This window comes from Pagrus pagrus (assembly GCF_965226575.1).
Source record: "Pagrus pagrus genome assembly, chromosome: 16".
Classification (NCBI taxonomy): domain Eukaryota; kingdom Metazoa; phylum Chordata; class Actinopteri; order Spariformes; family Sparidae; genus Pagrus; species Pagrus pagrus.
This window is the reverse complement of record NC_140200.1, coordinates 1,306,321-1,334,277: the sequence shown is the minus strand read 5'-3', so window position 1 is coordinate 1,334,277 and position 27,957 is coordinate 1,306,321. Positions and strand designations below refer to the sequence as shown.

General features: G+C 44.8%; 2 protein-coding genes across 5 annotated transcripts in view; both read left to right on the top strand.

The window, feature by feature from the left end:
- The window catches only part of vta1 (vesicle (multivesicular body) trafficking 1), a 51,393-nt gene extending 35,604 nt beyond the window's left edge, over positions 1-15,789 (top strand). Inside the window, exons 7-8 of one of the 2 annotated variants that reach the window (XM_084376825.1) lie at positions 4,162-4,236; positions 13,627-15,789. In XM_084376825.1, coding sequence (XP_084232951.1) covers positions 4,162-4,236; positions 13,627-13,772 — 221 coding nt within the window. In that variant the 3' untranslated portion in view covers positions 13,773-15,789. Of the gene's footprint in view, positions 1-4,158; positions 4,237-13,626 lie in introns of both variants that reach the window. The other variant, XM_084376824.1, reaches the window with a different exon arrangement.
- Positions 15,790-20,426: 4,637 nt separating this feature from the next.
- Positions 20,427-27,957, top strand: part of adgrg6 (adhesion G protein-coupled receptor G6) — an 80,120-nt gene continuing 72,589 nt past the window's right edge. For all 3 annotated transcript variants that reach the window (XM_084376757.1, XM_084376755.1, XM_084376756.1), the window contains exon 1: positions 20,427-20,592. In XM_084376757.1, coding sequence (XP_084232883.1) covers positions 20,591-20,592 — 2 coding nt within the window. In that variant the 5' untranslated portion in view covers positions 20,427-20,590. The remainder of the gene's footprint in view (positions 20,593-27,957) is intronic.

Here is a 27,957-nt window from a genome sequence, read left to right as displayed (position 1 = left end):
CAGTCAGGTGAACTGTTATAATTGTGGTGATCCTCTGACTTTCATCTAGCGCCATCATCAGGTCGACATTTGTAACGTGTCCAATACGTTTATGACCAAATACCTGCAGAGCTAAAGACATTCATCAGCCTCAGCTGGACTCTGTGTTCACTGGTAGGCCGCTGATGTTCGCATGCTTATATGCTAATACTAAGATGGTGACCATGAAACATTATATCTGCTAAACATGTTAGCATGCTAATGTTAGCCGCTAGCATGGCTGTAGACTCTTAGTCATGTCTTTCTTTAGTTTGGAGTCGTAGTATTTCCACATCTGACTTAACTTTGTTTTGTTTTGTGAGGATACGATGAGCGACTCTTTGTTCTGGAGCAAACACACCAAGATAAACTTGTCCTGAGTCTTCTCAGCATGATCTGCCATGAAAACCGTCCGATTTCTTGTTATTATGTTTTGATCTTCTTATGCGCAGGCTTTACTTATAGCACTCAGCTACAACATTTAACAACATGAAAATGTAGGTTTTCGTCTCTTCTGTGCGCTCTTCAACTTCCTTCATCCAACGTCTGTTCGTGCTGCAGCGTGATCAACCTGCAGGAACACATTTAAGGTTTTCAGAAAGAAATACTGACGGAGTTTAAATCGGAGTTGAGAGGTTAGCTTGAAGTTATGACAGTGACTGAAGCTGATTGGTTGACAACAGCAGCTTCTCTTGTTCAGCTGAAGTAAAGCTGCTGTAGTTCAGTCGGCCTGAACAGACGTCAGCAGCGCTTCAGTAAAAGAGCCAAACAGCTGCGATCTATTAACTCGACTTTATCTGAAACTCCCTGCAAAGAGACGCTTTGTGATAACACACAATATTGTTGTGTCAAACCCAGTGATACAATATGCTGATAATAATGTGCTGCTCATTACTGGAATGGTGTTTCCAGTGTGCCATTATCCTCTGATTATTAATTATCTAAACTGAAGGACAGCAGCTTCTTATCATCCGTCCTGGAATCCCGTCTTCTCGCTAATTTCCCCTGATAACACGAGTACGTGACTGTGTGTGTGTGTGTGTGTGTGTGTGTGTGTGTGTGTGTGTGTGTGTGTGTGTGTGTGTCTGTGTGTGTGTCTGTGTGTGTGTGTGTGTGTGTGTGTGTGTGTGTGTGTGTGTGCTCTCACGAGGATATGAGATGAAGGAGACTCGTCAAAGCGAGCGTCAGATTTCACGTCTACATTTCAGCCTGTGTAGAGTTTAATAACTGTAATTATTAGCAGGTCAACACGAGGATATTGAGTTATGCAAAGTGTGTGTTTCTGCACACAATGAGGACTTAATTGTACCCTGGAGGCAAATCGGAGTCTGAAGACAAAAGCTTACGTAACTCACTTTCTCAAGGCGCTGGTGCTTCTGCTCGAGTGTGTCCATGAGCGAGAGGAAGTCCAGCCTTTGTTTCCCAGACAAAGTGAAATCAAGTCATTGAGGGTGGGCTGGCAACATAAACACACACACACACACACACACACACACACAGTGTTATCCGGCTGGCATTTAATCGCACGTTGCTGCTGTGAGGAAAAAGTGACCTCGGTGTTCGTCCAGTCACCAAACTACGTCTCTGTTCACTCCCGTGAGTGTTTCTGATAGTGAACGACTGTTATTGATCTCGATATCTGTTGGCTTCAGTGTGTGGGAAAAGAGAGACGGGGTGTGTGTTCGTACGCGTGGTCGGTTCAAATTAAACATCATTTAGTTTCACTCCCTTTGAAAATCTGGTAGAGAGACACTGATCTATCGGATTCTGTGCTGGTCAAGTTTAAAGACATGCAGAACCACCAGCCCGGAGCAGAACCACCAGCCCGGAGCAGAACCACCAGCCCGGAGCAGAACCACCAGCCCGGAAGAAACGAGACAGATATTTTATTTGTAAAAAGCTTTATCCAGTGACAGATGACTTTATGTTGTGTTTTTATGTTTGTGTAAGAGTGAGAGAAGTTCCTGTAAGCTGATGTCATCTGGGAGAAGTTATTTATTAAGTTATTTAATAGTATGAACACACAAGCTGCAAAGCTGTTTGTGTTTGCTGTCTGTTGTAGTCACAAAGACAGAAATCAGAGTCAGTGAAAGCTGGAATCAGCAGCAGGTCAGACGCCTCTTTGTTTGACTTATTTTGAGACTGTTTCCATTTTTCTTTTCACTTGTATTTACTTAACCTCCGTCACAGTAACCGACTAAAAGCGACGCCTTAGAGCAGGAAAACTTCACGAAGAAATGAGTTCAGGTGTTCTTAACCTTTCTGAGTCGTGACCCCCCAGAAAAATAGTTTTAGTTTTTGTGCGTCCAACCGCGACTCCTGTGGACACACATTTGAAAATGACCCAAAATAAACAGCTGTGTTTTTGTGATTCTGCTCTCGTCTGGAAGGAAACTAAAGAAAATCCACAGTGTGTGATCCTGAACTGAAGCAACAGATTTGTTGTGTGAACCCTGAGAAACAACCGCCTGAATCAATGTTATAGAAGAAATAAAAATAAAAGCTGCCACAGACGAGCTCAAACTGAACGTTTCTTAATGTCGCAGCGTTTGTTTAGGTGGACTTTTCTTTTCCTCTCTCGTCACGACTCTGTGCTGATGCTCTGGTTAGGTTCAGGAAAACATCATGTTTGGCTTCAAATATCAGTTTTGGTCACCACAGAAACGTCTGGACATCCACAGGTGTCTCCAAAATACATCCAGTGATGTGGCCTGAGTTGTGGACGGCCGTTTGGCAGCCTCGTGGCGTCTAGGTTCTTTAACAGATGTTTCCTTATATTGTCTAGAGTCGTTTTAAAGACGTTGGTGCATTTCCACCTGTTCTTATGCATGTTTTCAATTTGTGCCTAAAAAACCCTGAATAGAAACGCGAAGGATCGTTTTAAAGAATCCTGAAGTGCCACAAAAAAGTGTTTACGTTTGGCTGAGGTGGAAACATGCGACTCAAAATGCAACCGAGGGAAATGAAAACAGATCTGCAGGACGACCGATGCAGAGGAAACATGAGACTGAAGAGATGAAAACCAGAGTCTCCTCGTCGCTGAGTGAACGCAGCCAGAAAACACGTCTGCAGCTCGTTTACTACCCGAGTGTTAACAGATACTCGGTGTTCCTCCTTCACAAGGTTTCAAGGAGTGACAGAAACAATCAACAAGACAGTTGATAACAAATTAAAATATTAGATATTAATGATGTCAGCTGTCAGTATTTGCATTTAGTCTACAATCACAATTTTTCTACCATTGCCTGTCTCATCTGAACCTGTAAAGATCCTCAGACTGTTGGTTTTATAACCTGATAACTGTCATTAACTGCTTTAAATCCTTATTTAAAAAGATAGTTATTTTATAGCAACAGCTTGACTTTAACCAGGTCGCTTCCTGCAGGTATCTCAGATATATCGCCTCTGAACCTGATGATCGAAACTGGAAGATGATTTCGATCGATTTCATATTTAAACTCTAAATCGTGACACTCGTACTGCAAATATATTTTATGCTTCAGAGACGCAATTGCAAGCAAAAATATCTGACGTGTCCAAATGTTGTCGTTGAAACGTGAGCTGAAGTTTCCATCGAGTTGACTCGAGTTTATCAGGGGTGATGGTGAATATCCTCACGTCTGTTCACTGACGTACAGACTCATGTTGGTTTCAGCCCGTCACCGGCGCTGAAGGCTCGGCTCGCACATTATATCCCCACAAAAACAATCAAATCAGATGTGTGTGAATACTATGACCTCCAAACCAGAACACTGCAGGGACATGAGGTCACCACCATTTATTGATCCTTTATTGGACTTATGATTTACGACTACTTATTTAATATTCCTTGTTTTTCCACTATAAAACGATGTGTGTCCTCCCTGTGATCATGTATAACAAAATGTAACATGAAGTGATTCCTGCATGTTTTAGTTTATATTTTAGAGTTTTAAGATTATTATCAGGATGATGTCTTGAATCACAGTTATGTTGTTCGTGTCTGAAATCTGGATTAAAAAACATTTACTTTGGCTGCATTTCAACTGAGCAAAACTGTCCCTGTTGCTCAGAGTAATAACATTAAAATGATAATATAATAAGATTATAAGATTATATGATATATATAATATGATCATTTAAAGTGTTTCTGTTCACCAGCAGAAGCAGCTAAACCAGTGCCTCTTCCTCGATCGGTGCCCACTGTCGACCCCACACTGCTCAACGCCCAGCAGCAGGGTAAGAACACACACACACACACACACACACACACACACACACACACACACCTTACAGGTTTACAAAAACACAGGAATCTTCGTCTTTTCTCTCTTTTCAGCCATCTTTCTGTTTAATTCCCCAAAAACTGGTTGGTGAGCTTCAGCAGCTGCTGCAGTTTAAACACAAACTAAGAGAAGGTTCGTTTACTCAGTCAGTGTTTCCAGTCTGGTATAGATTAGATTTTAAAATGCTGCTGCTTGTCCAAAAATGTCTCAGTAGTTTAGGGCCAAAATACATCTCACACAGCTCTGCGGTCCGTGTGGGACCGCTCTGTTTATGTAGTGAAAACAGAAAAATGTGAAGCTGAGCGTAGCTGGAATAAATTCCTGAGCCGGGTCTCAAACTGCTTTTCATTCCAGCTTTCCTCCATTAAATTCTTCCCTCTTTCTCTCAGTCGTTACGTCTATTTTTACTTTTGTTTTATCGCCCTGCTTTTACATTGTACACTGTCAGACATCAGCTCTGTGTTCACTGGCAGGTTTGTGTGAGTGTGTTTGTTTATTTGCCTTCATGTTGTGGGTAAAAATAGGCAGCGTTCATAACGGCATCAAAAACATAATCCATCCTGTCAAGTCATTGCCGGTGTGAAGTTTTGTGAGGAGGTGGTTTGAGAGGAAGGAAATTAAAAGTTTAGCTGATGAGGACAAAAATCACACAACAATCAAAAGAGACGCTTCACATTTGAGCCTCGAGTTCTCCGTCGATGTAAAACCTGTGATAAATGTAACGATTACAGCCCGTCGAGACATCGGACCCGCTCCTGATGACACATTTACTGTCCCAGAGGAATGTAGGACGTCTGTATTCTCTGTGTGTCGTGTGCAGTTTAAAATCTGCTGCGTAGTTTAGATTGAGCAGATTCAGAGGGACATTAACTGTCTGAGGAGAACATGAGATCTGTGTGTGCTGAGATGTTTACAGCGAGGTTCAACCGTCTCATAAATGTGTTCAGAATGAAACCTGAACCTGCATTTGAGCGTCGCTTCAGTACTAACAGGGTTCTGAGATGGTGCCACAAACTAGACACACTGTTTCCTCTTGTTGATCCTCACAACAAGAACCAGAGAACCTGAGAACCTGTGTGGGTTTGACTCAGTTCTGCCGGTGTCACAGTTCTGTCTGCGGACTTTAACATTTCCTCGTGCACAGTTTATGTATTTTAGGGTCCATGACGTCAGTATTTAGAGCAGCTGGCAGAAAAAACACGTCCAGTCGGTCCTGAGTGACGGACTGAGTCAAGTCCACTTTGAAGTGATGAGAGATTTGAGGTCACCTGGTAGCTTTAGTCTCTGTTTCCAAAGCTGGGGCAAGAATAAAGAGGAAGAGGAGAGTACTGTGACCAGAGAAACTCTGTGTCCTGCTCAGCTTCTTCTTCTCATGAGTGAGATTTGGTTCTGTAAGTTACTCTCAGCATCACTTTTAATTCATTGTACTTGTGTTGTAGTCAAGAGCACTTAAACAGAGACCCAGTCATGATCGAGACCACTGTGTATCGTGACGAGGCCAAAGCCAAGGCAGACCAAGACCAAGTCGAGACCAAGACCAAGGCAGAACAAGTCCAAAACCAAGGCTGGGCTAGACACGGCAAGACTAAGATGAAGGCGGGGCAAGACCAAGACAAAACCAAAAACAAGACCAAGTTAAGACCAAGACCAGTAAGAGTCGTACACTGAACCTGCATCCAGAGGCTCTCATGAAATGAATCTGGAAGATTAACATTTGCATAAAACCATCCACAGAAGACACTGTGACACTTTCACACAAAACAGCAGCTACATTAAAGGAGATCTGTGACACCATGAAGGACCAAACAACTCGGGACGGATTTTAACTCAGCCCGTGAGAAATGAGCCGTTGGTCGGGCTTAAAATACACAACCAGTAAAATCAATACAATGATGACATTGAGCTCCGAGGGCCGGACTTCTGAAACTCGTTCATTCGATTTAAGAAAGAGAAGTTTCCACGTGATGGCCCCTGTTCTCTGTAGCGTGATGAAGGCAGCTGATCTTTCAAAGTCAGCGTGAGAAAACAGCTGGAAAAGATGGAAGGACGTCAACGCGGCTCCATTACTCAGCTGCTCGTCACAACGGGAGTCGTCGTAAAAATAGCACCAGAAGATGTAAAGTAGAAGCTGCGACCACGGAGCGCAGGAGCTGCTGGAGATGTGATGGTCGCCGTGTGATCGCTCCCCGTTCCAGTCATCCGTCTGCCGTCTAACCTATCATTTCCACCACACCACCGCCACTTTGCCGCTGTCTAGACTATCATTAGCCGCTGGTGGTCAGCCGCAAAGAGAGTGAGAACGAGCCTACAGTCTGATCGTGAAGCTCCGTCCTCTTCCCATAAATCACTCTTTGATTTCCCTCCTTCAGATGATTATTAAGCATATTTTTGAAAAGTACGTTTCTCATTTCAGTGATTTTTGAGAGAGAGATTAAAGCTGATAACCATTTTAATAAACTGCACGTAAACATTACAATTCAGTCCATTATAAAGTCCATTTAGTTCAATATATGTGCCTTTGAATAAAGTTAATTACATGATGATTAGGCGTGAAGCTCGGTCGGCCTTTCATGGATACATAATGAATAATGATAAACCACAGTGCAGTTCTTGAGCTGAATACCGTCGATGCCGTGGGACTTCATGTACATGTGGAAACAGCTTTTTGTTGCTCTGTATATTTCTATAACGATTAGGACGCGTGCTCAGCAGAACCTATAACTGGATAAATAGGTGAAATGAATAATTCAGCCTCTTCAGGATTTGGTTCAGGCTTAACTGCCAAGTCATTCACAGAGGAAAAGCAGCTTTCTGCACTTTTCCCTCCTCACAGGAGGAATTCAGGCGCGGCCGATGAACTGTGCGACTCAGGCAATTACACTTTTGTCTGATCGCTGGTACAAGTGAAATGAAAAAAGCCTCTTTGGGAAGTACATTAAGCCGTCGTCCATGCAGATAAGTGAAGGGAAATGTTGCTTGCAGCGTTCATTAAAACATGTCAAGCAGCCTGAAAAGAGCAGGCGAATTACCCAGTAAGCATATGTTTTCTGCTAAGCAGCTCTCTGCATATTTGTATTCATGAGCGGAGGGATGAAACTTCTTAATGAATTCAGTCGGTGGTCCTCCTCGTCTCGTCTCGTCCAAATATAATGCAGAGCAACAGAAAAGCATTTCCCTTGAGAGAAGGCCGGTCGCCTGAAAAACAACAACCATTGCTGATCATTCTGATCATAAACCAAAAAGGTTTCTCTAGCTCAGATTCTCTGCAAACGACATGTACCTTCAAGTGTGTACCTGTCATACGTATCAGCAATTCTACGGTACTTACATCAGGTCCAGATGACGTGGACATGAGCTAACTGTCATGTCAAGGAGCCAGACCAGAGACCGCTGTCCGAGCCGGCGTTTCAATATCTGCAGGAGTAAAAATGTTTTACTGTTTTGAATGAAACGTGGGGATGTTTTTAATCGAGACGGTTGCGTGGTCAGACATCACTGCTCCAGACGCTGTTTCATTAGTAAGCGTGAAACCGCTGGATATTTTTAATGAGACGTCGGAACATTTTTCAGCCGTGTTTTTGGTGGTTAGACCTGTTACAAGTCTCAACATGAAGAAATGTAAAGTTTCAGCGTAAAGAAACAGAGTTTCCATGTAAGCGTGGTGGAAACACTTGAATGAGCTCTGATCGTTCAGCAGCTGCAGCTGAAACATTTTGCTCTCCTGGTGGACGAAGGTGTTCAGGGTGATTCTCTCCGTGTACGCTTGTTCCAGGTGAAGGTGTGTTGGGCTTCAGGTGGCTGATTGGATGTAATAAGCAATTTGACAACTGGGAGATTTAAATCAGCATTTTTCAATATTTCCTAACATTTTATCAGCTTAACTCAGAAAAAGTAGCAAGATTAATGAACAGTAGAATAATAATTGGCTGCAGCTGTGGAGCTGATTGATTTCTCTTCATGAAAGCTGATTTGCATTTTAAATGATGATGTCGTCCGTAGAAAACATTTAATCATTAGCACCTTGTTAGCGGCGTCCTCCTCCGAGCGCTGTGGTCTCTGGCCGTCTCCCACCTCCTCACTCTCCTCACTCTCCTCATTTTTCCGCTGTTTTCTCTCCCCCCTCTCTCAACCTTTTCCCATCCTCGGGAGGATGCAGTCAGCATATTTCCGAGTCTTTTCCCAGCTTTTTGGAGGAGAGGAGAAATCATCCAGGGGGATTAAGGGCTTATGGTGCAACATTATTCAATCATTTTTTTCCTTTTTTGTTGCTGTTCTTCTCCGGGACGTTTTTAAGAGCAGAGGGCATGTTTTATGAGTGCGACCGAGCCAAGAGAGACATTATCTGTTGCTCTGTTCCTTCAGTCTGAGCTGCGACTCAAACTCCAGGTCCTTTCCTTCATGGGGTCGCTTCATGTTGAGGAGGACTCATCTGGTGTCATTATTATTTCATGTGCTAGACGTTAACCCTGCGAGCGAAGCGCCGGCTGTGTGGATCCTCAGATTTATCCCTCCTGTTGCGCTGATGGAAAGTTTTGAAGCGCTGCCTTAAAATACACCGTGACTTCACAGTTTAACCAGAGAACAAACACATAATCACAAAGGAGATGATCAGTGATAGTCGGGTGGTAGCTACCCATCACCCACAGTGGAGATTACAGCAGCTTTCTGACCTCAGCAGGTCGTTTATCATTCAGTTTGGATGTGAGCTTCACGTCTGCCAGTCGGGTTTCCACTGACGTATGTTGAAGAGTCACATTAGAAAGATAAGACCTGTCAGTTCTTACGCTCGCTTGAAGCTGCTTTTTCATATCTGCAGAATAAGTTCTGATAGTGAACATTTCACTCACATGACTGATCAGCTGTTTCCACTGAAGAAGAGGAAGAGGAAGAAGAAGAAGAAGAAGAAGAAGAAGAAGTTTCCAGTTCCCAGATATTCACATAAAATTCTCATTTCCAGATTAATTACCAGAATCTTTTGTCGACCGACGAGGCAGCTGGTCCTGATTCTTCTTCTTCTCTGGTGTTTATTGACAGCAGGCAAACAACTGGCTGCTTCTGATTCCTGACATTTACTTCTCATACTTTCTTTATTGCAGCTTGAACCACCATCGTCTGTTGCACAGCCTCAGTTATTCACTTCCAACCAGACAGTGGAGACGCAGCTAAATACACATTTTCTTATTCTTCTTTTTTTGTGACATTTCAATAAAAAGATGAAACATTAGATGGAAACACAGACGCTCGGTGCTCAGAGAAGATGTTTGGCTCTTTACTTACTGACCTGTTCATCATCTTACAGACAACAATATTTAACGTGAGGCCGTTTGAGACAAAGTCCAATAAATATGCACAAAATGTTAAATTCACGTGATTCGACCAGTTTTGACCCATCTGTTGTTTTGAGCACGCGTCCTGCTCTGATCTGTAATGACTGCTCTGCTCTGCGCTGACTGAAACAGCCGGTAGGATTAATCAGTCGGCAGGTCTTGAAGCGTCTCAGGTCCCGGTGGTGAGAGGAGACACATCTCAACAGGGGAATGGACTTTGACAGCGGAGCGTCTCCATCCAGTGACTCCCCGTCCATTCAGTCTTGTTCCTCCTCGGTTTCTGTCACTCGCCCTCTTCACCTTCTTGTTTCCACAGTTGTTACCTGTGGATGGTGAACAGGTGAAACTACGCCTCGTCCGTAATTCGTCCTCCATTTATCCGGGAAACCTCCAGTTCTGCTGCAGACAGAACAGATCAGCACAGTGAGAGCGAGGTTCATAGTGAACGGTGTCATTCTTCACTGTTTACTTCTGAATGATAAAGCAAAGACGTCTATTTCCAGTTTACCTACAAATATCACAGGCTCAGAAAACACTGGGTTTATTGATCCATGTGACAAACACACAGTTGAAATGTGGATTATTTGCAGTGGAAACTGTTCCCGGCCTGTTTGTGGATCATCCAGAGCGACAGCCTTTAGACTGTGTCTGTAGCTGTGAGGAGCAGCAGCGACTGTCCTCACATTCACACTGAAACATAAAGGATCTACTGTGAAAACTGCTTCGCCGAGCTGTTGAATATTATTCTCAGTAATGTGTTTGATTCTGTGCTGCCAGTCATTTCACACAGCGGAGATCTGCAGCCGTGTGAACGGACGTGTTTGATATGCAGAGCGCGTCTCGTGCTGTTTGCAGAGCACAGCGAGGCGCGACGGAGGGCAGCGGAGGTGTGGCTGGAGTTAACGAGAGTCCTCCAGAGACGAGAGGAGAAGAGCCGACTGAAGGACAGAAGAGAGTCAGACGGGGAGATGAACACAAGGAAACACTCGTCACAAACGCGTCCATGAATTGTGTTCCTCAGATGATGAATCACATTTTATTTGTCAGAATATTAGCTTCAGCAGAAATCACACATGGACAGACCTGCCGATGAAGAGAGGAGGAGACACGGGAGGGAAATGTGGAAGGAAGTAACGAAAGCATGAAGAAGAGAAAAGGTTTTGTCACTTAGACGTGACGGATGTTTTTCTTCTCGGAGCATCACGATGGAGGAGAGCTGACATCGTTCAGACAGAAGAGCTGACGAGAATTTTCTTAATCTATCGATTCATTGTTTCGTCTATAAAATGTCAGAAAATGGTGAGAAATGTTGATCAAGATGACGACGACATTCAAATGTCATAAAGGAGGAAAGAAAGCAGAAAAATTCACTGTGACTTTGTTTCTAACGTTTTCCTCAAACAGATAAATGGATTCATCTGTGCAGCCTGAGGAAAGAGAGGAGCAACACTGAGCAGCTGCTGGACACAGACGGACCTTTGCTCCTCACGAGGAGCTGAAGCTTCACCACAGTCCTGTGTGAAGGAGGCTGTACGCAGTAGATGTTCCTTCAGGCTCGACTGTTGTCCTCCAGGGACTCTGATGGGTGGAGGGCTGCAGTGCAACGAGCTGCAGACACACAGAGTGAAATAATACAGTGTAAAGGAACAGTTCACTGCAAAAAACAAAAAGTAAAGTTCAGTGTTTGCGTCCCGTGTTGGAGGAAAGTCAGGTGAAGTTTCCACAGAACATCTCTGGAGCTTCACAGCGTTGCAGCGTTCTGCTAAAACATCATGTCTCCACACAGCTCGTCTGCTGTGATCAGTCTGCAGAAGACACGAGACCACAGACTGATCTGAGGCGAGGTCGAGCTCGTGGACCGGCCGTCAGACGGGGTGCACGCTAACACTGTTAGCTCAGCAGCTCCAGTGAAGACTTCACGTTAACAAAGGGTTAAATCTGGTCTCCTCAGATCAGGTTGTGATCTCCTCTCCTGCAGACTGAGATCACAGCTGACGAGCTGCATGGAGACTTGATGTTTTTGGTTGCTACCTGGCAGCTCAGACATCTGATCAGGATCCTCCTTGGCGCCTCCCTTTGGAGGTTTTCTGGGCACAACCGACTGGGAGGAGACCCGGGCAGACCCAGGACTCACTGGAGGGATTAAACATCTCATCTGTTCTGGGAACGTCTCGGGATCCTGCAGGAGGAGCTGGAACGTGTTGCTAAGGAGAGAAGACGTCTGGAATATCCTGCCCAGGTTTAGTGGATGAAGACAGATGGATGAACGTTGTGCTGCTCTGATTGGTTTAATGTCGATTTAATGACGTCCGTCCATCCGTCCATCTGTCCGTCTGCTTCATTTAGTCAAATTATCAACAGAGGTCGATCAGTAGAAACTTAATTGACAAGTGTTTTAATAATTCTTCAAGCAGAAATGACAGAAATGACTCCAGCTTCTGAAACGTGTCGACTTGCTTCAGTTCTGTGAAAGTTTGAGACCCGGCAGCTGTAAAACATGAACGTGTCAGTCGACACTACGTCCGCCTCCATCCAGAGGCCGTTCAGGCTGCGCCCGGAGGACAAACTCAAACGAACCCAGACGCTTCAGACCTGCAGCGTTTGTAAACGAGTCGGCGATGTCGAGCTGACAAACTGAAAGTCCTCGTTAGATGTTGGAGAAGACGAACTCGGCTCATCGTTTAATCTTCATCTTCAGATTAATGTCGTGAAATGAAGCTGATGGAGAAAATGTTGGTCGACCTGATGAGCTCACAGGTCAAAGGTCAACACCACCGTCTCTATATTAAATACTGCAGGTTGATCAAAGGAAAGCAACACACACACACACACACACACACACACAGACACACACACACACACACACACACACACACACACACACACAGACACACACACACACACAGACACACAGACACACACACACACACACACACAGACACACACACACACAGACACACAGGCAGATCACAGAGCGGTCTTTGTTTTAAACGTCTCAGATGACACGCAGCTCTGCAGCAGGTAGTGCTCATCATAAATTACCCACAATCCTCAGAGTGCTGACAGCTGATCATTGGCTGGTGGAGACGCAGGTCAGAACGGACCTTCAGGTGTTCGAACGGGAAGTTTTTCCTGCAGAAATCTGTCTGTGAGGAGGATCGCTGTCTTCATCGAACAACCTGCCGATTCTTTTCACACTGAATCGTTCGCTGCTCATCAGGTTCTGAGTCCAGACGGATTCTTCTGTCCGACAGACGGTCCAGAACTCTTCAGTTACCGTCAGACACAACACAGAAGATCCTCACGTCTAAGAAGCTGGAAACAGCTTCATGATTCATCTGATACTGAATTAGTTGAGGATTAACGAGCGATGATGATTTGACTGAAACGTTGACTTAATGTGTAAAATTAAATAAATGCGACATCGACATAACAAACTTCTGATTCATGTGTTACAGAGAGAAGCATGTTACGTTGTTTTTCTGTCTCCTGTAACAATTTTATCATCAAATGAAATAAATGATTTAATGTGTTCACACTGACTCGACGTGGAGCACGTTTGTTTCTGAAAGCGTTCAGTGAACTCGTCTGGTCGACTCATCGCTTCACAAAAAACTCAACTGAACATTTTAATAATCAAAGATGTGTTTAATCTGAACTATCAGTTCATGATTTTAGGGTTTTTCTTCTTTTTCTCTGTTTCAGTTTTGATGAACATGTTTCAGTAGTTTCTGATGAGCGTGACAGATTCATGCTCATCCAGCGTTAAAGCGATGGTGAACTTTGCCTCTCGTTCAGGTCTTCTGACATCAGATCCATGATGTTGTAGCTCAGACTAGGCGGAGGCAGAGACGTCGCTGCAGCTTGTTGAGTGTTTGGTTGTTTTCCTGCTCTGATGAGCTTCATGATGTTTCTCCTCACAGCTGCAGTGACTCATGATGTTTCCTCTGGTTGCTTTGTTACATGAACTGATGTCTCGTCGTCTTCTCCTCTGTTCACTTCCTCTCTCCCTCCAGGCGGCGTCCATCTCTCCCCGGAGGAGTTCACCAAGGCCCAGAAGTACTGTAAGTACGCCGGCAGCGCCCTGCAGTACGAGGACGTCGGCACGGCCATCCAGAACCTCCAGAAAGCCCTGAAGCTCCTCACCACGGGCAAAGAATGAAGCCTTTGTCCCGCTCCATCTGATCCCTCCATCCCTCCTTCTTCCAGACATCCCCCTCTTTTCTCCACAGCAGCGCCGCGCTATCTGCCACTGATCACACACACACACACACACACACACACACTCACACACACACACACACACACTCACACACTCACACACTCACACACACACACACACACACACACACTGCAGCCGTGCTGTGTAGAGATGTTCAGCTCGCCGCCAGAGGACATGATGGAAATCAGGCTACAACAATGGCTGCCTGTGTCCGATACTGTCGCACTGACTGACTGACTGACTGACTGACTGACTGACTGACTGACTGATGGCAGGACACGCTGACTCTATTTTTTTTATTATTCGACCCCAGAAATCATGGTTATGACTCTGAGTTGCAGCTCGAATCTCAGTTTGACTAAATAATCTCAACTCAGCGTCCACTTCCGTCTGAGCTCAGAGGCTCAGCACACGACACACTGACCGCTCAGCTTAGATCAGAACACAAACGGGTCGGAGAGGATCGACACAAAACATTCAGACCGAAGTCCTGAGAGTCTCTGGAGCTTCAGGTCAGATCTCTTTATCAAAGTCCTCCTGCTGCAGCTCGTCCTCCGTCCTCCAACATCACTGATGACTTATTGAGACGAAACCAACAAAAGTTTTTCAAGACAAGAAAGAGTTTCTCATGTTTGTGTCGTGTGCAGCAAAACCTGAAAGTATAAAGTGAGAAGGGTTTATCTACCACAGCTGCTGTCACAGAGCCGCTCGCTAACAAACTAATTAAAACATCCAGAGGAGTAAACGACCAACATGAGCAACAGATCAGTAGAATGAATAAATGGAGGTTGTTAGAAGAAGAGGTTGACTTTTCCCTGCAGTGACGTCTCTGCTGTGTGAGGGAGGCGGATCAGAACTTCTGTCTTCAGATCTGTAACCTGACATTAGAAAACCAGAGTGGTGAAACTGTTCTGGATCCAACGAGCAGGTGGGAACGTTGAGTTAAATCCCTGACGCGTCACAGTCCAACAGTTAAATATGACTTCATTATCACTGAGCTGCACATGTTGGCTCGTAGTTTAAAGAATCATAATAAAGTTTCTGTCTGAAATATTAAAACGGCCCCAAAAATGTCTTCACTTTTCCTTTTGACTGGCAGGCTAGCTTTTCCCTCTGTTTCCAGTCTTTATGCTAAGCTAGGCTAACTATCACCTGGCTCTAGCTTCAGATAGATCAGGCGGCAGATGTGAGCTCGTCATCAGACTCTGCAGGAAAGCAAATGTACAGCAGAAGATCAGGGCCGCTGGAAAATACAGACTTTTTTCTTAAATTCTGATTTTGTTTTCGCGATTCTGGAAAAACGTCAGAACTCTTTTTGTTTTTCTTCCTCTTCTGTACAAACTGCAGCCGTCCTGCTGACGGATGGAGAACCGGTCTGCTGACTCTGACACGACACTCGACTAACCAGCACACTAAAACACCACTGACTCATTTCTACATGCAGATACATTCAGTTCAGATGTCGGACTGACCGAGCAGCTCGCAGAGTCTCGTGGAGTCGTGAGATCGTTTACAAGCAGCGAGAATCTGAGACGACGTTTCATCCACGACACCCTGAAGTGAAAACTGACCCCAGAACACATTTTCTGTCTTTTCTTCCCTGCTAGAACGAATCAGCTGCAGCTCGCTGTCGCAGCTCATCATCATTAACCTAACGACATGTTTACTTTACAATCAGAGTGAATCAACGTGCTGTCGAGGTGTTGGAGGGGCAACAGGGGGCGCTAATCCACAGATCATCCTCTGACGTTCGGTTTCTTAGAGTCGTTTTACTCTCAGTTTGTTGACGCATCACTTCCTGTGTTGGTGTTTATTATTTGTGGGCGGGGCAGAAGTTTTCTGCTGGTTTCTATTTAACACTTTATGTTAGTGGGACTTTAAAGCTTTTCACAAACCTGCAGTCAGACGTCGACATCAGAGTGACTCCAAACGATTTGAATAAAATGTTTGAACTGTTGTTTGTGTTGGTTTCGTTTTTTTACCTCTTTAACGTCTGTTTTCATTCTGAAGTTCAGATATAAAAACTGTGAAATGATCCAAATGCTCTGTCCAGGTGAGAAATACACGCAGCCCGTATCAGGCCTGTGAAGGCTGTCCAATCAGAGCAGACCTGGTTTGACAGGAGGCGGGCCTTAAAGAGACAGGATCTAAAAACAGACAGGGTGAATAGAGGAGCTGCAGGAGACGGTAAGAGAAAACCAAAGTGTGTTTGAACAGTGAACATCTAAATATCTTCTGATAGACACCAAAACTAAAATATGAACCGGAGTGTAACGTGTGACGAGAAGTGTTTTAATATAAAATGAGTCCCAGTTTGAGGCGGTGACCTCCTGGAGACATCAGAAGCTCCATCGCCTCATTGAATCACCTTTAACCATTATAAACAGTGTCTGTTTATTTCTACACAACTACAGAATGAACTGTTGAATGTGTCGTCTGGACCGTTTTCATCAGAATCAGAAATACTTTATTATGTGTTACAGCTGCTCAGAATGCAGAAATACTAATAATGATATCAGTTCATGTTGTGAAATGTAAGAAATCATCGGGGACGTTTAGTTTCTGCTAAAAAACCTGAATGTTTTCATCATATTTCAGCTCTGTATGTTATAATCTCAGTGTGTACAGTTCAGCAGGACTCGGAGCCGAGCAGCAGCTGGTCCAGTTCGTCTGTCAGGTTAAACTAACAGTCCGCTAACATTAGCTTAGCAGACAGGAAGTAGACAACTTCATCACAGCCACGACTCGATATAATTTAGTTTTTGAAAAAAATATTAGAATGAGAAGAAACATTTTTTACATTAGCGTTAAACTGTGACGCGACAATACGGAAAATCCAGATGTGACTTTTCCACCTGACAGCAGGTCCTGACAGTTCATCTCTAAAACACACGATGTTCGTCTGATACAGGAGACAAAATGTAATTACACATTAAAACCTCTAAAATGTCTTTAATCTTCTCACTCATTAAAAAAATCCAGAATATGAAAATATGTCTATATTTGTCTGCTTCACTGTTCAGTCCGTTCTTAGTGAAGCCTTCAAGTTTCAGGAAGATGAATACTGGACCATGATTGGCTCTAAACTCTCTGTGATGTCACAAATCATGCTCGTAGGCCCCGCCTCTTAAAATCATATTTTCAGTGAGCTCAGAGAAACTTTACACTTTGAGTGACGGATGTGAAAACAAGACGTCGACCTGCCGCTCAGACGCTCGGCTGCAGGGAGAAGAAGACGGACTGGAGGAAAGTTGACAGATAAAAGTTCTCAGATCGTTTTGTTGAAACTGAAATGTCACAAAGATTCAGACACAGATTTAATGAAGCTTCAGGAACAGAACCTGAAATGATGAATTTTAATGTGACACGATCATTTCTGAAGCGACTGATGCTGCCTGACTCGTTCGGGTCAGTGAAGTGACATCTGGTTCCAGTTTAGATGTTTCCTGGGGACCGAAGGAGGCGACAGGAAGTGAGACAGCGGAGGTTCAAAGAGTCTCGACGTGTCTTTAAACACATCGTCAGGACTCACTGCACACAGGACTGGATTCATTCATTATGACTGTTTCCATCAGTAACTTCTTACAACTACAAAATATTCTGATTACTTTATTTTTCTCTTCATGATTTAACTTAAAGAAGTTTTTCTGGAGCTGAAGGACGACTTCACAGTGATCTGCTTTTCAAAATAAAAGTCTTCCTGTCTCACTTGCTGAGATCGTGTTAAAATATTACTCTTAAAGTACATCCTGTACTCTGACTCAGTCCTGGACTCTGACTCAGTCCTGGACTCTGACTCAGTCCTGTACTCTGACTCCGGTCCTGGACTCTGACTCCCGTCCTGTACTCTGACTCCGGTCCTGTACTCTGACTCAGTCCTGGACTCTGACTCAGTCCTGGACTCTGACTCCGGTCCTGGACTCTGTGTTCAGTCCTGGACTCTGGTCCTGGACTCTGACTCCGGTCCTGGACTCTGTGTTCAGTCCTGGACTCTGGTCCTGTACTCTGACTCAGTCCTGTACTCTGACTCTGGTCCTGGACTCTGACTCAGTCCTGGACTCTGACTCCGGTCCTGGACTCTGTGTTCAGTCCTGGACTCTGGTCCTGGACTCTGACTCCGGTCCTGGACTCTGTGTTCAGTCCTGGACTCTGGTCCTGTACTCTGACTCCGGTCCTGTACTCTGTGTTCAGTCCTGGACTCTGGTCCTGGACTCTGACACCGGTCCTGGACTCTGTGTTCAGTCCTCTCTCATAAACCTGCTCTGTTTTATTCTGCTGAGTTTCTGCCAGGGACAAAAAGTTTTCTTTTCACTGACGTTACATCATCCTGCTCTGTGCTGAGCAGATCTCTCTCTCCGTCTCTTCCTCTCATCGTGGTTTCAGAGTCCGGTCCGGTCCGGTCTGCAGCTCTGGGCACAGAAACACACCTTCTGTTGGGTTCATGTAGAGAAGCTGCAGGAGCTCAGCTCACAGTCACGGTCCGATCAGAGACGGCTTCAGCTTCACGTTACTGTCAGTCAGTCTGGTTCTGAACAAACTGCAGGTCCATTATAAAGATTATAGATTGTGTTAAGTAACATTCAGTGACAGCTGTAATAATACGACATCACATCACTCCTCTCCACTCGCTCTCTGTCCGTCTAACAATCGATTTTAAGATTTTGTTGATTCACTTTAAAGCTGGTCTGAGTCCCGGGAGCAGACCTGCTGACCCGCGGCCTGGTCACAGCCTCGGGTCCTCGGGTCGGGCCCTTCTGGTCGGTCGAGGCTCAACACCAGAGCTCGACCGATTATTAGAAAGCAAGCAGACTGAAAGCTGATGTTCAGCTCCGATATTCATTTACAGCAAAAATGAAAACTTCAAACAATCAGTGACGAAATAAACCAAAGTACATCAAGTTCTGTTCTTGAGTTAATTTTCAGGTACTTTTCTTTAATATTTCTACTTTCCTTCCTCTCCACTAGTTATTTAACACATTTAGTTACTAGTTACTTCGCAGCTTTAGATTACTCTGTTTAGAGGCTGTTAAACGTGAGAAGCTGCATCAGAGCTGAAGTAACGTTTTTATTTCTGCAGTCTGACAGAAGAATCACGGAGCGATGAGTGTTTCTGTTTCAGTCCGTCTGATGTGATGTCGTCTTCTCGTCGCTCTTTATCGATTTTATTATTTTTTTATCTCTTTATTTGCTTTCTGTGATTTTTGCCTGTTTTTATCACTTTTATCACTTTTTACTTGTAACTACTCAACTGGACTTTTTGTGTTTTCTAACGTCTTTTCAACGTTCACCGTTGACGTCCAGCTGACGTCCTCCCTGTCTGAGAAGACGTCAGAAAAACATCCATACTGGCTCCAGTGGACGTCGTCAGAGACGCTGAACTGACGTCTTCTGGATTTGTCTCTGCTCGGTGAACGAGGTGACGATGGAGAGTTTTTTCTGCAGGGATTGATGCAAATGTCCTCGTCCTCCGGCCTCCAGTCTGAGCGTCATTCAGGACGATATTCCTGCCTGATAAAACCGTCAGAGGCAAATGAGACGCAGCTCTTTGTTCACTGTCTCCTTTGTCCTCCTTGTTTATCACTGGACGTGTATCAGATGAGACTCAGAGGTGAATATCACTGATGAACACATGACTTCACTCTGTGGCTCCGACAGACTCAACCTGGATACAAACACTTAATATCCTGTCAGCAGGATTTTACTGATCGATTAATACAATAACGCTGATATTAAACACGCCTGTTGAGTTGTTTATCACTCCGGACTGTTGAGCTGCAGAGAAAAAGAGATTTTAACGTTAAAGCTCCAGATAAAAAAGAAACTGAAAGAACTCAACAGCGATGTGTCTTTTCAGAAATCATGACCCAGATACTGAAGATGATCCTCAGAGCTGCTGTGAGCAGCTTCATGAAGGAACTATTTTCTCTGTGTATCACTGGGCAGAAGGAAGCTGCAGCTGCTCGTGGATGTAGACATTAACGACAACATCGTCCTCCTCAGCTGAGCTGTGACGTAAGCTAGGTACAGATACAGGTACAGGTTCAGGTGCAGGTTCAGGTTCACGGGGGAGCTGCAGTTTCTCTGGATATTATTTAGTTCAATTGATTTTATTATTTTCATTATTAATATAAAAATCTTTATAACTTGATACAGAGCAGATCCTCGACAACATTAGATACAACAACATAAAAAACACAATCGCTGGTAATAAAAACATGAAGGAGTCAAACATCAGGTCCAAACTCAGTAACAGCGACACGAGACACATTTAGAAACTGAAATGAAAAAAAAAAAAAGATCTTCAGGTTTTCTGCTTGTTCACTTAAAATTTTATCTGTCAGACATTTTATTTTGAAAATCTGACCTGATATATATCTGGCTACATTTATTTTGACAACCTGACCGGAAGTGTATTGTTCCGGCTTGACTCCGCTTCGCCTCCAAACGTTCAGACTGCGACATCTTCACACCGCCCACCGCCGCCGGAGAGTCCGGATCAGAGAAACGAACACACCCGAGCATCTCTCTCCCTCTCTCTCCCTCCCTCTCTCTCTCTCTCCCTCCCTCCCTCTCTCTCTCTCAGTCGCTCCATCTCTCCCCAAACTTTTGGACACTTTTACGCGCGGCCGCTGCGCACTTTGGATTTTGTTTCTCCGGAGTCTGAAAACTTCGTTGGGTCGGAGCCGGACTGGTTTCTCTGGGACTGCGCGGGGGGAGAATGATCCTGCAGGGGGACCAGCTGCCGCTGCAGTGAAAACATGTGAGTCCTCCAACATTCATGTTCAACTTTTCTCATCTTCATCTCGGTGCCGACGCGTGTGTGCGCTCCGGTCTCCTCCCGCAGGCCCCGCGTCTTTTCTTCTTCCCGAGACTCGATGTGAACTTTCAGTCTGAGCTTCTTAAATCTGCTGAAACCTCGCGCACATCTTCATGTCGAGCTCCTCCGACTTGATTCAAAGTGACGCGCGGCGGCTCGTCGATCCCGCTCAGTTTTCATTTTACGCACCGATGAATTCAGCTCGAGCTGGACTTTAACTTCTGCCCCTGTGTGTCTTCTCTGCGCTGTGATGTTCATGAGTCAGTAGAAGTTTGTCTGAAGAGTCGTTAAAGAGTCTTTTCTGTCTTCTCTGTCTAACCTGAGAGCTGAACTCTCCGCTGGAAAAAGAAAAAAAAAAAAAATGAGTTTCCATGATGTTATTGGCTGCTGCCTATAGCTGCATATGTTTACAATCTGCCTCTGAGCGCACAGACAGACACACCGACAGACCGACAGAAGTCCTGTAGGAACATTAGTCAGAAAAGTTTCATGTGTTTGTGGTTCTGTTGGTTCTGGTCAAACTGCTGTGAACAGTCAGAACTCCAGAAACAGACAGAAAGTTGTAAGTGGACAGTTGTGAATCCTCTCAGGGAACAGACATCTGATTTAATTCTGTATTTGTTGGTTCATCAGCAGGAACACTCGTCTGTAACCAACCACAGATACACAGAATTCATCTAAACGTCTGAATATGTTTCTGACACTTTACTGTCAAACCAACGTGACTGAATGGAATAAAACACGTGAAATACATAAAACGAGTGAACGGAGAAGAATCAGATAAATATAATAAACACATCAGTGCTCGGCTCAGGGACGAGCCGCCGACCAACAGGATGAAGATCAGAGTTTATTGTCATTATAACGTGTACAGTGAAATGAAAAGAGCTTCACATTAATGTGCACAAAAACAGGCAACTGCACATAAAATACAAAGTACATGTACACTAGAGACGCACGATACGATGATGATCACCTGACTGATGACGACACGATAAAATAACCGATAACAGAAACTTCATGAAGGTTCAGACGTGAGACAGATGTTTTACTTGATGTTCCAGCTGATCACACGTGTTGTGTTGTTCGCTCCAGTGACGACATGTGTGGCTCTGGTCTACGCTGCGTTGCTGAGCGTGACACCAGCGTGTTTGTTGTTGTTCTTCTCTGTTTTTATTGGCTGCTCATGAAACACCTGTGAAGGTGCGTGCCACCACCTGCTGTGTGGAGGTGCTGCACTCTGTCTCTGTTATCAGCTGTGGTTTATTCAACTGCTGAACTGATTTTCCATTAACAGGATCAAATATATCGAACATCCATAGAAACACTGACACCATGTCAGTTCTATAGAACCAGGCCGATGTGTGTTTGCTCCGGGGCGGTGCTGTCAGGGTCACGGGTCCACAGAGAAACTGTGCTTATGTTGGCGTGTTGAGGATGAGTTCAGGTGGTCTGATGGACTGATGGACTGATGGTCTGGATATCTGCGAGGATGGAGGAACGAGGGGGGCTGAGGCGGCAGCACCCCCGAGACGAGGCGTTTCACAGAGTTTATAAAGTTTCTCCAACTCAACAACTCACTAAACTGAGTGCTTTTATAAGGGAGTCTGGGGACCTTCTCTTCCTCTTCACCTCCTTGCTGTTGTTGACTGTAGATGATGTGAACATCTCTCCAGCTCCTGCGTCCTGGATGTTTGATTTTGAACATTTCAGAATCTGGAGACGGACTAAAGACATTGTGATGTGAAGCTCTGTACGAGTGTTACTGCGATGAAAACCTTGTCCGGATGTAGAAACGAGGGTATTAGAGTTAAAGCTCTGCTCGGCTCCTCTGCAGTGAGGTGATTGTGCTCTGGAGCTCCGACTTTATCAAAGGAAGTGTTGTTGAAGGTGGAGGCCGCCACTGCCAGCTGTTACACAACCTGTGAAGGCGATACGCCCAGAAAACATGTTGTGGTCCCTGAAGGCCGAACTTTTAAACAAACTGTCTTTAAGAGGTGACGTCAGAGAGCGTCCTGCCGACAGGAAGTGTGTGTGTGTGTGTGTGTGTGTGTGTGTGTGTGTGTGTGTGTGTGTGTGTGTGTGTTACCTGTCCACCAGGTGAACGGGCGCACATCTCTGACACTGCAGATCAGCTGATGAGATAAAGAGGCTGTATGAAGGTGGGTCAGGAGGTGCACTGAGGAATGTGCTTTAATTAAAGCCTGAGCTGCAGGTCGGGTTGGTCCTGGTGAGGCCGGGACGTCACCGCTGACGTTAAACTGTGTGAGGTGAGATGTTCATGTCTTCATCCACCCTCAGAGGAGCTGGAACAGAGAAGAAGTTCCACCTTCACAAACCCAAACATGTGAATACGAGCCGGTCGATGAAACCTGCGTCCTGATAATGACTTTTAAACAACCGAGGCTGAAACCTGTTCTGCAGGAAACAGCTCGGTTGGATGAATATGATCATAGGTGACGTGGGTTTGAGTCCAGGATCAATAAGATGAGATGATCAGACTGTGGAATCGTTCGCTTCATACGTCAGAAACATCGTCAATAAGATGATTTTCTTCGGAGTGAGCCTAAGAAGACCTGAATATTGAAGGATGTGTTGTTGACGTAGCAAGTCTTAAAATTGAGCTGGTGACTTTTTCTACTTGTTTCTCCAAAGAAGTAGCCAATATTATATTATATCACACTGGATTTATAAAATGTCACATGTTTACCATCAATACGATATTTTATTGAATCAGTTTGGTGAAATCAGTTGAAACAGTGAGTTCAAACAGCTGACGGGAGGTTAGACACGAGAGACACGACGGCTTTTACAGCGCTGCTGCAACAAACTGACACTTTTTACAAGGAAAGAAACGTCTTCATGTTTTTATTTAATGCTGAATTTAAGAGAAGGCAGCGAAGATTCAGAACCAGCTTCAAGTTTCTCCTCCTGATGCAACAACTCTTAAAACACCCCGATTTGTAAGGGAGTCTGGTGATATCGTCCTCATTATGACTTATGTCCGTGACTTTCACCATTTTCTGACATTTTTATAATCAGAACAACTGATCGATTAACTGAGAAAATAACTGAAGGTGAAAATAATCGTTAGTTATTTGCGAGTGCAACGTTAATCTGTCTGTCAGCTTGTCATGGAGCTCGTCTGCCCTCTAGTGGCCACAAATTAATGAACTAATGAAGTCATTAATCAATCAGTCGATTGAAACAAAGTTAATTTCAAACTGTTTTCATGATCGATTTATCGTTTTCGTGAAACATTTGTTGGTTCCGGCTTCTTAAATTTAAGGATTTGCTGCTTTTCTTCGTCTCTGACAGTAAATGAAGCGTCTTTGTGTTTTTGCGACGTCACTTTGAGCTGTGGGAAATTGTGATGAGCATTTTTAACTTGAACTTTAAAATAATGAGCAGAAAATACAGCACTCAAACATCACACCGCGCTGCTGCTGTCAGCGGGCGGAGAGTTTCATGTAAATCCTCTCAGTGTACTTCAGAAGATTTACAGCCTCATGTGTGACGGGAAGTTTGGCTCAGACCTCCAAACACCAACGCAACAACATAAATATGAATGAAACCTCAGGATCATGAAGATCAGACTCAGATTATAACCTGAATCAAGTGGTTGTTGTCTAACGATCACACGGTGGTGAACATCCTGAGTGGAGCTCCACGCTGACGGTGGAGCTCTTATCTAAAGGTGCTGTGGTGAGAACCTCAGTGTCATTGTGTGATCAGGACAAAATGTCTGACTGGGAGGCTGGAGGGTTTGCCGGCTGCCGTCCAGCCGCATGAATCGCCCTCTTTATGCGGCCGTGTCCGCGGCCTCGTTCGCTGACCTCGCTCCACTTGTCATTCACTCCCATTTCCATGCTGGGGAGGGAGGGGGGAGGGGGGAGGAGGGAGGAGGGGGGAGACGAGGAAACAAGACGCACGAGTTGACAAAGAGGCGAGTTTTCTTTAATGTCAGGAGCTGCATGAATTTGTGGCGACAAAAGCTGGACGATGAAATTAAATCGAGTTCTGTTCTCTGGCGTTAATATGCATGATGCACGCAGCGCGTTCCCAGCGTCAGCGACACGACTTCACTTCAAGTGAAGACAGAAAGACTTTAATTTAAAGTTCAGTTCAGACTTCTTCTCTTCTCACTTCCTCCACCTCGTCCTGTCTTCACTTCAGTCCGGCGTGTCTTTAATAATTCATCAGTTTGATCAGTAAACGTGCAGCTGCCTCCTCTTCGCTTTGTTCAAACACGCTGAGCTCCTCTGCCGGAGGCCGACAGGTGACTTCCATCCTCCAGGTTTAAGATCGACTCTGAGAAAACTACGACTGATTAAAGTCGGTGTGTGTGCAGAGCTGCAGCAAAGTGATCTGAATTATTGATTAATCAACACGCTCAGCAGAATGTGTTGAAACTTTGAGGGTCAGTTTTCTGTTCAGTGTTGTGACGAGGCTGTGATGATCGTCTGATAGTGTCTGTAGGCTCCACTGACACGGCTGGAAAATGTCAACATCTCATTAAAAATGTCCAGTTTTGTTGCCACTAACACGAGCAGATGTTCGTACGATCGCTGTGTTTCCGTCCTGACGTCTCGTTACAATGTCAGATGTCACTAACACGGCTGTCGACCGTTGTTGGTTGCTCTGCTGATGACGATCAGACCAAAACATGACTCTGTGCTCTGCGTTCTTCGTTCTGTGTCATCCTGTTCTGACTCTCGCTGCTGTTAATCTGTTGAGGAACATAAAAAGTACTATTGATGCTCGTTAACTGGAGACTTTGCTGCTGTCAGGCACAAAGGTTTTAGAAATACAGACGAGTGAAGTGAATCTGTTACAGGTCGACTCTCCACACAGACGCAGCCTGAAGGTTTCATTCATGACCTTTTCTTACAAAATAGAAAATAAAATGTAAAAACCTGGTAAAGAAAAAAAACACGATAGATTAACAGCAACTTCACTCCATGAGGAGCCAATCAGCTGCAGACATGTCCAGCTGAGGAACCAATCAGCACCTCAGTCAGTCGGACTCCTGACGGGCTGCAGACACAGCTGAGCCTCATCAGAACAAGCTGAGCCTCATCAGAACAAGCTGAGCCTCATCAGAACCAACAGCTCAAACACCCAAACATGAGTCTGTTTCCTGAAGGGGAGCGAAGCTGCAGTCAGCGTCCACCTGAGGACGCCGTGGTGTGATGTCATATCTGTAATCAGATTACTTTAAAGGTCCAACTTGTATGAAAGTTGATTTTTGAGTTCAGCTGGGATCCGAACCTTTCTTACGAACAGGAGCTGTAAATGATGTCATTTTAAAACCAGGCAGCTGACGTCACACAGCGCGAGTCGTGTGGCTGCTGAGATGAGACCACAGTCATCATCTAACCGATAACTTTAACGTAAAGAGTTTAATCTTTACGTTCGTTGATTTTCTGTCTTTATGCTCTGTAGGTTCAGACACTTAAACCACCTGGTCAGGGTCAGAAACTCATCATGGTTTGGATTAAAATACCTGTTCTGGTCGCCACGGTGACGGATGGAGATGACCTGACTTCCTGTTAGAAATGGCCGGTGTTGACACACAAACGTCAGATGAAGGTGTCGTCAGAAGTATGAACCAGTGGCTCTGCTGTGCTCAGATGTTTGGCAGCTGTGTTGGCTGTAGTAACGATCAGGCGGCGTGTCCATCACTCACTTCACACCATCGCCTGCTCCTCCGTGTGAAGGACGCCATCCTCTGAACATCAGTGCTGCGTGGGTTTAAAGGTGTGGAGTGAACTGGATGTAGCTCCGGTGATACTGAGCTGCTCCAGGATCTGCTGCGACACCTCCCCGTCCGTCCATCATGAAATATGGCTCTTTATCTCCTCATGCTTCGCGGCTCGTTCTTGGGCGTCAGCCTTCAAAAAACCCCTCTGGATCCCAGATTCTGTAGAAACGAGGTGTTTTCAGATCTTTATAGTCCCACAGCGCCGACTGTTGAGCAACAGCAGGCTGACGTGTTGAGACAGACGGAGCTGTGTTATTATGTCGACCGAGGTTAATCTGTCAAATATAATAAACATGAACGGGGATTTTTTCCTGCTGATGTTGGTGAAGTCAGTTCACAAAGGATGTTTGAAGATTATCTATCATTGTAATTAAAAACATGGCAGCAACACTCAGAGACTATGAATACAACTCATATTTAAGATAATAAACAGAACTCAACTCTGACAAAGAAGCAGACAGAAAAACATCTTCCTCGTCTCTGATGTTTTTCTGATGAGACGAGCTGTTTCTTTCCTCGCCGTTCCCCCGCAGGCTCGTCTTTCTTCCGCTGGACGTTTGAGATCTGGATGTTTTGAGCCTTCATGAACTATTGATGACGGTCGGTCGGACTTCCTCCGGCTTCAGTTTGAATCTCTGGTGAGCAGATAAGAGCGTCTCGACCTCCGTCAACACGGAGAGACGACCTGTCAGACGGCTGACAGACAGCGTCGCACCCAGGTGTCAGTCTGCTCGTCACATCTGTGTGTGTGTGTGTGTGTGTGTGTGTGTGTGTGTGTGTGTGTGTGTACATGTTTTGTGGTTCAGGGCTGCAGTGAATTATTCTTTTCATTATTAATAAGAGCTGAATATAAAGATGATTATCTGTGACACAGTACGATGATTTGCTTGTTGGAGTTTGTGGCCTGGAGGAACCAGAGCGACGGTGTGTTTGTGTAATTTCTCGCTCTGCCAGAAGGGGCGTTTTTATGATTAATTGACTAATCAATAAAAACACAAAAGTCAAATTAATAACGATATAAAACAGATAAAGGCAGAAAATATTTACATTGCAGAAGCTGTTAATGTTTGGCTTCTCTGCCGACGATGAAACCAAAGGACACGTCCTTGAAACAAAACGACTGGACAACTCAACTGTCCTTGACTTCAACAAACAACGTATAATCATCGTTCTCTGACTTCCTTCTTTGCAGCTGTAATAATTACTTCAGACACTAGAGGTCACTGCCGATCAGGAAATGTAAACATGGGTCACGATGAGCTGCTTTCGTTGTTGTGTCTCTCGTTAGGATGGGCTGAAATCGCTGTAAGTCTCGGCCCGGGTGATGAAATAATAGTGGAATATTACAGGAAACTGTAAATAAACCTCATAGTTTACAGTCTGATTCACTACCTGAGACGCAGGAATGACAAGAAAGTCACATGTCTGGTATCTCTAGAAACAGCTGCTCTCCACACGCACAGGTTACCTGTTTACCTGTTTACCTGTTTACCTGCTCCGTTGCGATTGGTCGATACTGCTCGGACTACAACCAGGGACCAGAA